At 32.3% G+C, this 17,505-nt stretch overlaps 1 protein-coding gene across 1 annotated transcript; it reads left to right on the forward strand.

The window, feature by feature from the left end:
* The first annotated feature begins 65 nt into the window (after window positions 1-65).
* Window positions 66-15,051, forward strand: LOC149072153 (toll-interacting protein B-like). Its single transcript, XM_089246183.1, has 8 exons — window positions 66-533; window positions 4,530-4,694; window positions 5,990-6,123; window positions 7,898-7,946; window positions 11,531-11,683; window positions 12,808-12,907; window positions 13,797-13,882; window positions 14,002-15,051. The coding sequence occupies exons 1-8, from the start codon at window positions 474-476 to the stop codon at window positions 14,113-14,115; spliced, it is 861 nt and encodes a 286-aa protein (XP_089102309.1). The 5' UTR covers window positions 66-473; the 3' UTR covers window positions 14,116-15,051.
* Window positions 15,052-17,505: the final 2,454 nt, after the last annotated feature.

Here is a 17,505-nt window from a genome sequence, read left to right on the forward strand (position 1 = left end):
CTGAACGAATCACGTGTTTAGGGGAATAGGAAAGCCTCCTCCGCTGTGTCATGTTACAGAATTTCACACATGCTTAAAACTTTAGGGGCGATGAGGAACCTCAAGAAGTTTGAATTTTGGGGGAGGGGGAAAATTAGGAATGGTATTTCTTCACATAAAGGAATATTTTAAATTCTATTACAATAGCAATTTCAAAATTTTTTTTTTCGTTCCACCCTATTGTCCAGCGCTGGTCCAGAGTAAATTTCAGGGTAATAAGAGTTTAGATTCAATTTCAAGAGTATACAAACGCTCAATGTTCAGCTCAAAGCGCTTTGGTCTAGCTGGGATTCGAATCACCCGGAAAAAAAAACTGTGTATGATCTTTGCTCACGTCACGTGGTTGATTAATTTCAATTTTTTGATCACAAAACGTTTGTACCCCTCGTGATCTGGCAACCCATTACATTGTTTCTGTTAGTTGGTAAACAAACATGGCGTCCGGAACAGATGATGATAATCCGTCATCAAGAAGAAATGATCGGCATAAAGGGGTATGAGAGTATTTTTTTTCATCGACATGCAAATCCTTTTATTAAGCAAATATTGAAGCAGTCAATATGTAAAGGAATATAGTTGTGGTATATAATTCATTTGCAACGGTTTTTTTTCCGAATGATATTGACGATTTTAATCAGATTACTGATGATTATTGTTCTCTTAATAATCAATTTCATTCCTATGCTTTTGAGTTGAACTCTTCATAATGAAAAAATACAGTATTTCGCCATTATTACTGGGATTAATGTTAACGTTATCGAAAAATTATTGGTGCCCTATGTATCTGCGTTTTAAAACAATTTATGCAATCTTAAAACATTAAATGGTTTCTAGTTTGTAAGTTATGTAATATCTTCGTCGGTCATAGCCGTGACATTCATGTAGGGGAGGTTGATAGGGCTTATGACTGGTAGTGGGGGAAAGCTGCAAAGATAGCTTTACATATTTTTAGTTTTTGTAACCTATAATTTTTCTATAAAATTAAGGGACCTGTTAAATGATTTGGTCTAAGAGCTGCTCTAATAATTTTAGCCTACAGGTATCACTGAAGGATGTGGGAGGGGGGGGGGTCATGATCTTATATTATTAAGACCGGTTGTTCTGTTCCAGATTATTCCACAGTGGAACACCTTGACCTAACAATACTCTACTGACCGGGGAAAAATATTACTGTAGAGTGATTATCATTATATTGTGTATTGTTGTAGTGGGGTTTCACTGTATTTTTGTCAGATGATAAAAGTGGGAAGTTTTAGTTGATTCAGAATGACTTTTTGAATGTGATTTTCATGCGATATTTTGTTTTATTTTCAAACAGTAGTCAACAGTGGTAATTATGTCTGTGTTGACTGCTATACCCGCAGTTATATGGAAAGTATATAGGCCTGTTTACTGTATACTGTATAAGCCTAGGCTTATGGAAACAAATTTGGACAATATACAGTTGAAAAGTACAAGAAATAAATCTCTAAAACTGGTATTATTGTTAATATAGTGTACAAAAAATTAAGCGAAAAATATGAGAAGAGCAGTTTTTCCATTCTTTTCCCCTTTCCCAGCCACCCTTTCTCTGCATTTGCAATACAGTAGACTCACTAATTCAGTACCAGGGTGACCAGATTACTGAAAGGTAGTCCAGCAATCGAAAATAGAAAATTTTATGCACCAATACTGATTTTTTAGTTTTCATGGCAATTTAACACCTGGGATTTGTCAAGCCCCTTACTAATTAATATCAGCTTTTAAATTAATCACTTTTTTAATCAGAAAAACAACTACAGAATGTGTAATATATTTCTTGGAATACATGGTAATAAGGATTTTTTGTATGATGAAATTTAAGTTTCAAATTACAAAGGAGTGTTATCTGTTTCTTTGTAACTTGAGTATTAATTTTTTTACCTAGTAATCCTATTATGTTATCTACGCTATGAAAAATAATTACCTAGTGTTTAATGACAATTTATTTGCCCAGTGAATTATTTCTCGTATTCCCGTTTAAAGTGTTCTTGTTTACATTTTTATGACTGTTTTTGAAAAACATTATAAGCAGGATCCACTTCAATTAACAGTTGGAGGCACACATTTATATATTTACTAATTAATCAATCTATAAATTTCCTTCTGATGATTTTACATTTCGTTAAAATCGTAGCATTTTCAATATCTTCTGATCAAATTTAAAGCAAATTAGATTCTCTCATCTTCTGATTTCCTATTCATACTTTGGTTTTCCTGGTAAAATTATTTTATTTTTCCTCCCTGATGGTCCATCACTGATCTGTCGCCATTCAACTGCCACATATTTTCACAGCTGAATATGGGAGCTATGTCAGATTTGTGTTGGAGAAACTTGAGAGAGTGCTTATGTGTGTGTGCCCAGCATTTGGCATGTTTTGTGTTCAGTAGGAAGTGCCATCTATCTAGCACCACTACTAGATACTTTCTCAAACGGGGCAAGCACACATTTTGGCGCCCCCATGTAATGTAGAAGAAATAGTTATAAAGGGTGAATTTGGTGCCCCCTAGTCCAGAGCCCAGGACACTAGACTCACCGGTCCCTCCTCCCATCCCAGTTGCGGCCCTGCATCTATCCTCCAAACTGTAATGCGTGCATTTGAAGTTTAATGTGTGCATATTTGTGTTGTAGGTCTGTGTGATTGCTGTGGAACCAGAAGTTTTTTTCAAAGAAATAGCCAACTTGAAATAAATCCCATTTTTAGCCAATGATCATTGCACAATCGCAGGTTCCAAACCCGGATTTTCACCAAAAGCTAAATTTGGGGGGTTTATAAGAAGCCTCTTCTCCCCCTCCCCAAGATCAAAAATTAAAAATATTTTTGTAGAGAATTAAAATAATTTATTTTATACTATCATCTGTTAATTTAAAATTGTTTTCGAGTGTCATCATTTTTCAAATCTTTTATTGATGTTTTTTTTTAATTAATGTAAGTTAACAGAAGTAAGAAGTCAAGTACTGGAATTCACACAAATAAAGAAAAACATTTTTAAACATGTTAGAACTGTATTTGAAAATGTAGGTTAATGTAAAATTACTACAGTATATTCTGCTTAACGTACCCACTTCGAAAGTTTTGTCGCTTAGTACGATTTATTTTTGTAATCCTAACTTTTATTAACACTTATCGAAATTTCGCATTTAGAGCATTTTCTCTCCTGCAACGTTTTTCATGATGATTTTTTGGAAAACACTGTAAGTGGGATTCACTGTATATGAGCTCTACAGTGTTATTACTTGTTTAAAAACAAGAGTTTCTTGCCACAAATAAAATTAAAGATTGCAATCTTAATATTTGAATATTCAAATTCAAAAAACCGCTCTGGTATAGGCTGTCGAATATTAACAACACTAGTTGCAAACAGCCTAAACTCATGGGTGGAGATACAGGAGGGGGGGGGGGGCATGGCGGGGTAATGCTCCCCCCAGTGCCAATGACGGAGCCGACTGATCTAATGTATATATATGCATATATATAAATTTGTGTCATCATCATGCCCTCCTTCAGCTGTTCATGTCTATCTCTGCCTATGCCTAAACCTCAGATAAAATTTATTTAATAGTAGGCAAACACACGTTGTCTTATTAGAAAATGAACTACAGAGACTGTAAGCAACGTAGCCTACATCCTAAATTTTTGTACCTTTGTGCTCTCAAATGTTTCTATGCATGGACTCTCTATTTATGAAACAAAATATCTCTTTTGTTGGTACTGTACTAGGTTAATAATTAGATTGAGAAAAAAAAATCATAGAAAAATCTTACTTTTTTTTCAGAAGGTCAGTAGTAAAAATTGTCAAAATTTAGAATTTATATATTCTATATCCAACTTCTGGAATATATGAGAGAATAATTCAGATGGGGTGTTTATGGCTCGAAACTGCTAAAAAGTTCTCAAGCCTCCTTAGGGAAACATCGTGACATGATAGTTCAGAGGAAGGCATTCAATTAACACACCGGAGGAGTGTCGAAGTTGTCTCGATACGGGGCAGTCATCATCTATGTTCATGCTACAGACCAGATGGTAACTCCAACACGAGGGGAGGTTTTCAAGGGGGAAAATTACTAGATTTCTTTTGTGGTGCCCCTTTTCGTTTGATGCCCAAAGCATGTTTTTTTTTTCTTGGTTAATATAGCCCTGTTATTCTTTAATGGCAGAAAGAAAGGTTAAACTTTTTTCAGGGGTAAAGAATGCGACCCAGTCTATATTCTAATTGTTACCGATAATTACCCCAAGTTGATTGATGCTCTACTGTAAAATATAGGTAGCTTTCGAACAAATTTGTTTCCTGAATTACAAATTGTCTTTACAGCAATATGCCAATAAATTCTGTTACATAGTGTTTCCACCTCACTATCTTGATAGGAAATCTTCGTATTTCCATAATGTTGTTTTTTTATGTATAAAACTGGGTTTTTTTAAATTTATTAAGAGTTTATTCATCACAACTTTTTTCTGTTTTTTCTTCAGGTTATGGTTGGTGATTTACCACCTGATTTTTTACGTGTTACTCCTTTGACAGATGAACAACAGTTAGCTAATGATGAGCAGGCTGCTGTTGCTTTGCAACAACAGCTTTCTGGTAGTTTTATTCCAGCTAATGTCACTGGACGTTTAAGTATCAGCATCATAGAAGTAAATTTTCTGATTTCTTTATTATTTCTCATCAAGAATAACCTCATTTTGTAAAGTAATCATGATATTGTGAATTAGTAGTCATTAAGAGCTGTTAAGTTTTTGATTATATTATGTGAAAGAACAAAGCCATAGCACATTTTATACTGATTTAAATGTACAAAAAATATGTGTATGACTAATCAGGGTATGCCGATTGAAATTACTTGTTTTTTTTTTAATCATTGATTTAAATCACAAAATGTAAATTGTTTTTCTTTACATAAATTCAATGATTGAAGTGAATGTAACCTGGTATGGTTTGCATGCTACTGATATGTGATTAAAAGAAGTATAGAAGATCTTTGGGGTAAATATAGACTTGAACTTAATCCCTAGATACAGTGCAGAAAGAAAGCTGCTCTATTTCTAGATTTTGTGCATGAAAACATTGCAGAAAACATAGGGAGCTAAACTGCACTATTTTCAATGCATTGCAATGTGGCACTAGGGTTCCCATGAGATTTTTAAAAAAAGGAATAATTTTCTGTATAAAGCCTTGCCCTAATTGCCAATTCAAAATAATAATAGATGTTGTACCAATATAGATATCACTGGGCTTTCGACTTTACTTTTCATATTAAAATTTTGAGTTTGCTCGTTTTGTTTACCAAAACTCATTAAATCTGTGAAAGAATAAAAATGTGTAAACATTAAGCAACATCATGCAAGTCGGAAACACATCCACCAATTGTGCAAGAGACAATCTTGCCAACAGAATTTGTTTTATTTTGTTGATGCTGAACGGCCACTAGATGGTTGTACATCTAGTGAATTGAGATGGCTGCACCGGATGTATGATACTGAGTTGCCACCACTCATTCACTTTAATGGGGGAGGGGTTTTATGAATAAAAGCACTTTTCCCTACAAAAAAAGTTAATCCATGAAGTTAATTTGTGCTCAATGATCTTTCATGTTACATAAACACAGATTTTTGGTGTTCATATTTTTTGCTTATGGTTTATTTGTAGTTTATTCATTAATGCTTAATTAAATTTGAGCTATTAGGAGAAAAAAGCAGGTGATATTGAAATATGCATTCTTAATGATTAACAAGATCTGTGTTTTAATTAATAAGCGGTCAGTTAATTTTAATATAAAAAAACTGATTTAAATAAAACAAAATCCAATTGTTTTTTTTAAATCATTTTTTTCATACCCTGTGATTAATCCATTTAAATCTTTTCACAGTTTTCTACAAAGCATGTATTTTTTTATTGTTATGATGCATACATCTACTACTTTTTATTTCAGGCTAAATTAACAAAAAATTATGGAATGACTCGAATGGATCCATATGTCCGTCTTCGTATTGGACATACTGTGTATGAAACACATACTGACCACAATGGTGCCAAAAATCCCAGATGGAATAAAGTGTTCCATTGGTATGTTTTAAAAATCATTTATGTCAGTGATAGCCAGTGATTTTGGGAATGAATTTAGTGCTTCCTGTCATTACAGTCTGCATGCATTACACAAAATTTAATGTTATTTCAAAGTGAGAATAACTTTTGTCTCTCCTTCACTTATAGCTAATGACCATATTTTTTAAAAATAAACGTTTATTTAACGTGAGTGCACAACTCACCTTAAATAAAATAATTAATGATTAAAAAATTTCAAAGTGACCTTTCTTAGCATACTTGACAAAATGATGAGTTAGCCAAATACTATGAAAAAATAATTCTTTCCTGTTATATACAGGTCATGGTCACACCGTACTCAGGACATAACTGGGATATTTACCACCTCCATAACTTTAAAATTTGGTAATTTTATAATTATGTTCCTTGTTCCCACCTAAAGCTGCCACCCCCTAAATTTTTCTGCCTGGGGCAGTTGCCCCCTCTTATAGCTGTTTTTTTAGAAGCATTTCTATCCAGACATGGTTGTGGATACAGTGAAGCTGTGGCAGAGTTTTGCCAACACTTTAGGCCTCGATCAAACAATGTTGTATAAATAAATAAAATAAATAGCACTTGGCGTTAAAAGCGACTGCGCAGATTACGTTTGCCGAGCGACCAAAAGAAGAAAAAATGATATGCAGTTGTTGCGTGTCAGTGTATATAACATGTCAATGTCTTTTTGTGTTGTGAATTTTTGTAAATAAATTCATGTTGTAATTGTTGACAAGTCGTCTTATAATTAAAGTGGATTCAGATATGTGTTATCAACCAACATAGTCAGCTGCTCAAAAAACCTCACTACAATGATACTTGATATAACAACAAATCCTTCTGCAAAGATTTTTTTTTTGAAGTCTTGTTTGGAAATGTCTATACTCTAATTTCAAACTGCTGCCTCTTGATATAACAACATTCCCTCTACAATGATATCTTTTCTTGGTCCACAGAGTATTGTTATATCAAGGTTTCATTGTATACTGTTTTTCTTTTTTTGCACTAGTTACATAGAACAAAATTTTACCTATTAAAAAAAGGAATTTTCAGTCCTGTTACAAGAAAGTGCATAAAATTTGAGTAGGAAAGAAAAGAAAAACTAGTTTTAGACAAAAGGTTGCTTCAACTGACAAGATGTCACTGATTATTTATGAGAAACTTGATTCTTTTCCATTTGGAGCTTTTTATAGTTCACTCAGATGTCATTTGTTCTTTCTTCTGCAGTACATGTATCAAAATTGAAACGATACTCAAATGTCATTAGAATTTTGAGAAGGAAGTGAGATAATCTGTTTCAATATATCAGTTGCCTACCTGGAATATTCCATCAAAATCAATTTTTCTATTTTGCTATACTTTACTTATTTGGAATTTGAAACATTTTATTTATCTTCTCCATTCATAATCTTTAGTTTTAAGTAGTGGGTTGTTCTTATCTTCCATTCATGAGTAGGCCTATACCTTTTCTAAAAGGAAAATATTTTATTTTATTTAAGAATATACATATAATTTATCTGCTTTGACCTCTACTCGTTCACTAAAATATGTGCTTAATATTACCTGTTTTATAGGACTATATCCTATAATGCTTCTGTGGCATCTCTCAGATGCCTTCTTTGTGCATTTTCATTATAACTTTCGGCTACAGGATCACTTCAAGAGAAAAATTACTATAGTACTATATTCATGAATTTTCTAATGATTGTTAAAAGTTATAGCTTTTCTTATTTTATTAATTTTCTTCCTCATTGTGTTTTAGCTTTTTGTTTCCATCAGTAAATTCAATTTTCATAGAAATATTTGATGAGGTGAGTATATATTTTTCACATTTATTTTTAAATATTAATTTATTAAAAACCAAATAAATTTTTCAGGTTTTCCTCTATTGTTATTAGCATTCTCTTTTCTTTTAAAAGTTAAGCATTTTAAAAATAATATTTGCATGCTTAACCCTTTGGATGTGCAAATAGTTGGAGATTTGCTTCTTTCTCTAAACAAGGAAAAAAATTACTTTTTTTCAGTTTTATTTCAGAAAAAATAGATGACAATAAAACTCTATCTATATACCATCTTAAGAATTTCATCTAAAAAAAGCAATTCAAATGATCAGGATAATTGATTAGGCTACTACGCTCATCCTGATGATGATAGGGGGCAGTTTGAGGGTTTAACCGATGCAATAAGCTTTCATGCAAATCTCCAAATTTCTTTTATATTCTTAGGTATCTCTTCCAAATAATCAATATTTATGTGTTTCGTAGTTCATCGTATATTTAAAAGCTGTTTCATTTTATTGGAAATAATTTCTGTTGATGTCTTAATGCTTGCAAACGTTTCAATAAAGTTTCTATGTTATAAATATATAAAGTAGTGCTCACAAAAGTCTTTTGACAACAATAAATTTGTCTACTAATTTCGTATTCGAATTTTTTAATGAAATCTATCCTATGAAACACAAATACAGAATCTCATTACAAACAAAGCGAAAAATTTCTTATGTAAACTTTGTAAAATCAGAGAAAAAATTAATGACTTTTATGGTGGGTCAAAAGTCTTTTGACACAAACAAGCAAGAATGCACACAACTAATAAATAGTCAAATCCATCATGTCATGGGCATTATAATGAAGTAGAATGAGTCAACTGTTTATTAGAAAACCTTTGGATTGTATAACTACTTGCCATGTTTTTGTATTGACCAAATGAATTAGTCCCATGGTCAGCGGGTATTTTTTCATTCTTTTTTTCACACACTTGAAAAAACCATCAAATTTACATAATTTCTGACTCATCTATCAATCTCAAGTCATAAATGCTTGATGGTATTAAAATTATAGCCCTGACTTAACCACCCATAAAATTATTACATAGCTGCCAACTTTTGAAAATGAAAATTCGGGAGATTTTCGCACACACTTGTATTTTATGCTAAAACCACTCCCTAATAAATACAATAGGGATTTTTCCAAATAAAATAGGGATTTTCCAAACATAAAAGTTGAAGCGTAGGGAATAAAATCCCTACTCAAAAACTGAAGTCCAATTAAAATAGGGATTTTACACACATGGAAGTTAAACCCTTGGGAATAAAATTCCTACGCAAAAAACAAGTGAAATTGGAGGCCAAAACTTCAATGATGTAAAAATAAATATTGTGTTCAATCAGAAACGCTGTGAACAAACATTCTCCGCGAATGACCCCAAAATCATCGGAAGATGAAGGAAAACACCGTCAATTTTTGAAGAACACTGACTTTTTGTGACATTTGCTTGATGTTTTTTTTTCACTTCACAACTGATGATGGCAGTCTTTCCATGACCGATGTTTATGTCCGTAACACAACTTGTACAAAAAGGAAAAGTCAGCCCTCTTCTGGAACGTTTGATGAAAGGAAATTCATCGGAATAAGTATCTTTAAAATTGATTAAATATGTTTTTGCTTATTAGTATTCATGTTTTGTTATATCGCACATACGTAACTTCAACATAAGAAATTTTGACCATATGCGCGTCACTATAATCTTGAATTATTATCCAGGACTATTGGCTGCTAAGCCATTTCCCTGCACGATAAGGCAAACAACTTTCTTGTTACCATCAGAGGGTTTGTAAAACTTCCTTAAAAAGGGAATTTCCCCATTTACGACGTGTGACGTCAAAGGGGAAAAAAAAGAGGCTTCATGCTCCACAAGAAATTCCTTAGGGATTGTTTTCATAAGCAGGGATTTTTTTTTAATGAAGTAGGGAATTTTTAGGGACAATTAGGGATTTTTGTGATTTTCGTAAAAATTCGGGAGATTTAAGAACTTTTCGGGAGATCGAGCGATGAAGATAAAATTCGGGAGATTCCCGAAAAATTCGGGAGACTTGGCAGCTATGCTATTATTTTGTTGCCTTTCAGGCAATGTCCAATAGCTTTTGAGCTATATTTACTGTCATTGTCCTGCTGGAATATCAGTAATAGCGGCGTGAGCCACGTCATTAAGGATGGCATGTGGTTATGAAATGCATTTTTGTAATGAAATCTATCCACCTGTCCCTTATGTTTTTTTTTCTCAGAAATTAAAGAGGACTGATATCTTCAACAGAGAAGCACACGTTCCCACTTCCACTTTCATGTTTAACAGTGAGAACCTATAATATCTTAATAATTACCTTATATAAAAACCTGTAATACTTCATGTGTAATATATTTGAAACTTGGATTGTTTCTCATGTCAATAGGAAGATTGGGATAATTCTTCCTTTTCCTCATCCTTCTGTAATTATAAAATGATTTTTTCCACTTAGAAGAGGACAAAACAAGCTCATAATGTTCAGCCATCGTTTAACAAGAGATATACTCACATTCAGTCTGTGTTTTAAATTCATCAGGTTTTTCGTCTAGTGGACATTTTGAGGACATCTCTTTGCTTGCATTTTGATTGCTCTATCTATCCTATGGTCTTTGGTCATATTGAAAGAAAATTACTTTTTACACTTTCCTGAGAGTATTAAACATTTTTCCAAAAGCTTATGAACTGTCTTGAAATACTAAAATCACTTGCCACTTGAACTCCATACCTAAAACCTTAATTATGCTTTGCAGAAAAAATTCCACCAAATATAATCTTTACGTTGTTCATTCTGCATAATCCTACCATAAATTCATTTTAAATAAGAATTAATTATACTTCTACATTTGATTGAACTATATTTGTCAAAACACTTTTGATCCATCCAAAAACAAAAATTAGACAATAAAAGCTTACTAACACCAAACAAATAAATTTCAGCTACAGGTGCTGATAAATATTTTCCTTCTGCTTATGCATATTCTTACATATGTCTAAGTCAGGGCATGTAAATGAGCTGGCATTATTACATTTGTGAAAAAACTTTTGAGCGCTACTTTATGTTTTTTAACGAATGTTTTTTGTTAGTGTAACGCCAATTGATATGTGAATGTATTGAATAAAAAAATACCCAAATATTTAATTGGTTGTAGTCGTACAAAAGTTTTTGACGAAAAGAAATTTTTTCAGGAGTTCAATTCCATATTAACTCTTTGAGGCACACGATTTTAAAGAAAATGAAAACCCTAGTTGCACAGAATTTTTTTTATTATAAAAAAATGGAAAAAACATTCATTTCGATTATTTAACATAAAACATTACTCAAAATAAAAAAAAATAACATTTCAATAAGTCCTTTTTTATAGCATAGCATTGCCAACTGGATGAAAAACTTAAAATAAAATATTAAACTATATGACTGAGTAACTTCAACTTTTTGAGGTGGGTTAAAATATATCCCACCATGCATAAAAAAGCTAAGCAAAAGGTGGGACAGTTTTAACCCACCTAGCCCCAAAGAGTTAAGTCTTTATTGATATCTATCAACTATTTGCAGTGTGCTTTTACATTGGACGAAAAGATTGCTTGGGCACACTATACTATTCCGGATTCTGTTTTTCGAGGTGAAACTATTGATGAGTGGATACCACTAAATGGTCGCCAAGGTGATGGAAAAGAAGGATTTGTCAATTTAGTTCTTACCTACACAGTATGTATCAATATTTATTATTTTTGTGTAGAGGAAATAAAAAACAATTTTTTTACATTCAAAATACATTGTGTGATTGATTGATTCCTATAAACTATGAAAAATTTAAACTTTAAAAATGATTCATTGCAATAAAGATTATTGAACATCCTTGTAACAAGACAGGACCAGACTTTCCAGTTTTTAATTGAATGTATATAAGAACCATTTTTACATATGTTGGATTCAAAAACCATTTCCAGTTTTTTTATTGCATCTCTGTGGATTTTTGTAGTTTTTTTTATTATGAATAGTGATACAAATCACTATACTAACCTTTCTCCCCCCCCCCCCTGGTTTTGTCTTCCGAAAATAGACTTTGAAAAAACTTCTGAAAAATGAAAATTCAAACATTCATTAATTATATTTCTTAGACCGGCATCACACTATAAATGTTTGATAAACGTTTATGAAACTTGAAAAATTCAACCAATAGCCGGATCAGTTAAGTTCGCTCGAATGTAACAGTTGTGCTTATTAGTTACATTTTTCAAGTTTTATAAAAGAATTTTTATCAAACTTTTGTAGTGTAATACCAGCCTTAGACAAAACAAATGTTAATGTAATTTTTTTCACTTAGTATTGCTGCTGTTGTTTTTTTAAATGAGTGCAAAAATGGACTGCAGAATAAACTGACTTTGCCAAGAATTGATTTTCAAACAACTGAATATGCATATTTTTTTTTTATAAACAATTTTATGTTGCTAAAAAAGATCAAATATCCAAAAAATGCCTCCTTTTTAAAGATACACCATATAAATTTCCATTATTGATGTTGCCTGATTATTGTTTCAAGACTGGTTCTAAATCATCTTAGTAGAGATCACTCTTCCGATAGTGATATTTATGTAAAATAGAACATTTCTAGGAGTTGAGGAAAAATTTTAAGATCAATAATATGATAAGATCTCAAGAAAATCTCACAAATTAAATCTCCTTTTTTGAAAGCAGTGTTAAAATATTTCTCTTTTCAAATGAATTAATTATTTCAATGATGAAGTCTGATACTTGCTGGACCCCATTTAATTTTATGTGAAAACATAAACTTTCTTTGTTGACTAAGATGTATCTCTTATGTTTTGTAGCCTATACCAGCTGGTACTTTTGTGTACCCATCACAACCTGTTGTAGCTGTCATGCCAGCGCCTTATTATATAGCAACTGGAGTACCATATGTACCAACAAGTAAGCAAAATATTTTATATCAAAGCTATTCCATATACCCCTAGGGATAGGTCGCATGCATTTTTCATCTTGCCGCCCCTTAAGAAAGAAATGCATCTGGACCATCTTATTTTCAGTACCTTTCAAGCTAGTTGTTTACACGTGTTCGACAAATTTATGTTTTTCTACTTTTTCTTCCCTCTACATCATTGATCTGTGAGGTCAAAATGACCCCACCATGGCACTTGCGTCTTTTTTTTTGTCTGATATGGCCGGAGTGTTCAGATCAAAATGGCGTATCGGAAGAGTGTCAATTTTTTCGATAATGGTTTCAAATTAATGGTGAAACATAGAATATCCGCGATGAGGATTGTGTTCTTAGTGAATTTTGTACATAAGATTTGTGTGATCAACATGTCATGGTGTTTGCAAGTACTGTGTTTCCGACTTAGAATAAGACTAATTTCCGTGCTTGTGAAAATATAGCAAATAATATTTTAATTAGCAAATTTTATTTTCTGAGTATATTTTAATCATATCTGCTTGTTTTTTAATAATAAAAGTTGCATTTAAAAAATTTAAAAATTCAAAAGTCATGTAACCCTCTATTTTTTTGGAATGTGTCTTAATTAAAAGACCATTTCTGAGAAAATAATTAAAGAAATTTGAAAAAAATATTTAGTGAATTAATTGATAAATGAATGAAGTCATGTAAAAAACCCATTGCTTTTATGAGGACTCTTTTTGTTACTTTTAAAAATGCATTAATACTTGCTGAGGTCAAAATGACCCCACGACACCAGTTTTTTCACAATGCCAGTTAACGGCTAAGAGTATTTATCTCACACTTTCAGAGTTTTTAATCAAAACTCAAGTGATTTAATGTCAATTGTATGTTATTGTATTATAGATTATACATCTTATCCTGCTGGTGTGCCAGCACCTGTTACCCCTCAACAACCACCCCAGCAAGTAGCTGATAGTGATGTTGATCAGGTAAATATGATGTCATTAGAATATATTTTTGAAAGTACTTTTCTAAGGAATTGGTTTTCTTTCCGATATTAATAGTCATCATTATCTTTTGTACGTATGGTTATTTCTTCTTGTTGCAGATAAAAGAAATGTTTCCGAATTTGGAAGAGGATGTCATAAGATCCGTACTTGAAAGTCATAATGGTGATAAAGATCTTGCCATTAATGCTCTCTTGGCAATGAGTGAAGGATAGCAAATTCCGTAGCAATTGGCTAAAAGTGATCATTGCAGTAAATTTCTTTATATATTATGTTCCATAATTGTGTGAGACTAAATGTGTCCAAATTGATTGTTGCGCCCAATTTTGTTGTAAGCTATGTATTATATGTGTAAAGGTTTTTAAATTCTTTTAGTGGATGTTTGTTGAAACTTCAGAATATTTAACATTTATGTTTTGTTTCATAAAGATTGAATGTGATATCAAAAGCAGAGCTTTTATTTCAAAAAATTCATATCATGTTTATTTTATACATCTTCTCAATAAGAATCAGTTCACGTGCTCTTAAATGCTTTTTCACTAATAATGTTGAAATGAAAAAATAAATTTGGCATTCAAAAGAATAAATGCAGTGGAACCTGTCCAGATCCAGTGGAGGGTAAGTTTTTGATCTGGTCTCTTGAATTTTATTGTGTGTAGTAGCACAAACTTCAGACTAGCCCAGAATCATCTGTCCTTGAAATCCCCTAAAGACCAGAGAAAAGTTTTCTGCTGCATGCAATAGATCACATTATGCTTAAGGTGAATTGTATGTATGAAATACTTTTGTATGAAGAAGCATTCACTCACAGAAGCCGTATTCTAATTTTTCTTTTGTCACATGCATAGACTTGTCTTTTCTCAGCATGGTATTCAGATGCTACCACATACGCAAATGATGTATACATGAAAATTTTGTGTGCAGAGGCATTTTTGCTGTTTGTGCAGCTTAGAGAGAATATTGCTTGCTTATAAAAACAAGAACTTGAACCACATTTACTTTGAAATTGAAAATTTTGTAAGACCTGGTGTATATGAAAAATTCCATATCTGCATTTAGGCCGTTATCTTATGAAAAACTTACATGACTGCGAAGGAAAATTCAAAATATTTTGGCAAGGTCCACTGTATTTCTCTGAGGATAACTTTAAATTTCACTTGTTTGTTAAGTAATAGTACCCATGATATGTAAAAAAGGGACAACTCATCTCATGGCCGTAAGTAGAAAAAAAATTTTACTGTCGCCTAGTGCAAGCATTTACTTTGGTGCCCTTCCAGGATCAGATCCCCCTACCTGCAACCTTGCTCTTCAGATTAAAATAAAGAGAACGCCCATAAATACCTAAAAGCATCTCTTTCGATTTATTTTTATTGATATGTAAAAGTAAAATTGACATGAAATTTTTATGTTCAAATATTGACCCACAGATTGAATTGAAGCACATTTTTTCCTCTCAAGTTTAGTTATTCTATGATAAATGCATAATCAAAGAAAAGAGAGTTTTATTTTTTAACCCTACCCTGATTTTGATAGCACTAAAATATTTTTCTTTCAAAAATTAAGTCAAGGTATATATTGAATTTAATGTATTTAACTGTGTTTTATTTTCATCATTCTTTAAAATAAGAACCAGTTTTAGTCAAGTTTTTCCGTTTCTATCGCCATAACTGTTGTTCTAATGTCAAGTTCTTTTAATTCAAGAACACCAACATTTTTGATAGAGAATATAGTCGTCTTTTTTTTAGTTTCCGATCTGCTATCAAAATATGCAGTATTAAAAAAATCTGATCTTCAGAAATGTTTTCTGATTCACAGAAGTTGGAAAAACATTTTTTCATTTTTGTTTTGATGCAGAATATAACTGTTTTTTGACTTAGTATGAAGTCTTGTATTATAAAGAATTTTTTTCAACTCTGGGTGAAAACAAAATTTAATTTGTTTATGGGCTTTGTAAGAAACCACACTGCTGGTTTTGCAATTTGATTTCAAACGTATATGTAGCCAATAAATATGAAAGACGTTTATATAAATAAATTTGGATCATTTTTTTTCTCTCCAAGCAACATCAATGAAAGAACTTTTAACAAATTTTTTAAACTCCCCCTAGCATTTTTGCGAGTCCATAGAAAATCTTAATATCTAAAAAACCCTTTTAGTCTATTTCTTATGCCCATAATAAATTTCAATAGTATAACATTAGATACTTAAAAAGCTAAAAGTATCTAAACTAGTACTGATGAAAATAACAAGATCATAGGATCTTGTGGATTTGCTTCAGATGGAAGCGGTTGGTCAAATAATTTATTGGGCAGACTGACGGGACACCGCAACTAACAAGTTTAAAAATCATTCATAGAATCAGGCACACACAAGGAAGGGCTACTGCCCGCCAGAAATTTCATTTGGGGGACCAAAATGATAGATTTGGCCATCCTCACATTTTGGAGGGGGTTCCAGACCCCCCCCCCCCTGATCAAAATTAAAATATGCACCTAAAACTTTAAAAGATTATGTGCTATCTTGAAGGTTGGTCTCAAAAGGTCAATCATGCTTACAATCTTATATAGCAGACAGTATTTTCGATCCCTTGAATTTGTCAGGGATTCCTCATCTGTAAAACTAGTCCTATATACCAGGCAATTTATTAAATTCTAGCCATGCAAAGGTAACCAAGTTGCAATGAACCAGAAAATTAATTTAAAATCATCCAATTTTGTTACAAGAAGAGTTCAACTGCAATTATAATGGATATCGGATTTTACACACCACTGGATAGGGAACTCCTTGTAATCCTGGGCTGACATCCATCTTTGAGCAAAGTGAGAAGTAAGGAAATAGCTCTAGTAATGCTCTTTGAATAGAGAACTGATCCACCCTTCTTTCTAGCCCAGTTCGTGAAGACATTTTAAGCATCCCTGTTCACAATCCCTTACAAGCTAGTTGCCATTGTATACATGGTTTAAACAGTTCTCAAAATTCAGGAATTGCCATTTTAATTTCCAATAGGCAAGGTGAAGTGTGACAGCACTTCTATAAGGAACTCTCATTACACGAGACTATATAGACCATGGTTCTCAACTTTGAGCCCTTTCAAGTAAAAAAATTCTATGGCAGAGCTCCAATTTTTTTTAAATTCATCAAAATTACAGATTCATTTTACCTATTTAAATTTGTTTTATTTTCTTCATGCGGCAGTGCAGCACCGGTTGCAAACCGCTGATATAGACATGATTTTATGTACCAATTTTTCCTTAGAAATTCCGCGAGGTACTTTTTCAAATATTTTATATCCTGACCAGTATAAAATGTACATTTCACCCCTCCCTAGAATTTTAAGGGGTAATTTTATAAAGAGGCATTTTTTAATGGAAAGGTTAGTGGTAATTAAATTTTGATTCAAGTATCACATCTAGATGCATATTACAAACATCCTGTGGGACCACAATGGGCACTCCCCATCCAATCAAAAATTGAGATTTACAATGCTCAATTAACCAGTAAAGTGGTTAAGACGACATTTGCCATCGCTGCCATACGTAATGTTGGTGCCTACGATGGCATTTGCAGACTTTTCATATAGATACGACTAAATAATTTGTCATACA

This window comes from Pholcus phalangioides, unplaced genomic scaffold (genome assembly GCF_987345545.1).
Source record: "Pholcus phalangioides strain wild (caught in Gottingen) unplaced genomic scaffold, Ppha-v1.0 ptg000017l_1, whole genome shotgun sequence".
Classification (NCBI taxonomy): domain Eukaryota; kingdom Metazoa; phylum Arthropoda; class Arachnida; order Araneae; family Pholcidae; genus Pholcus; species Pholcus phalangioides.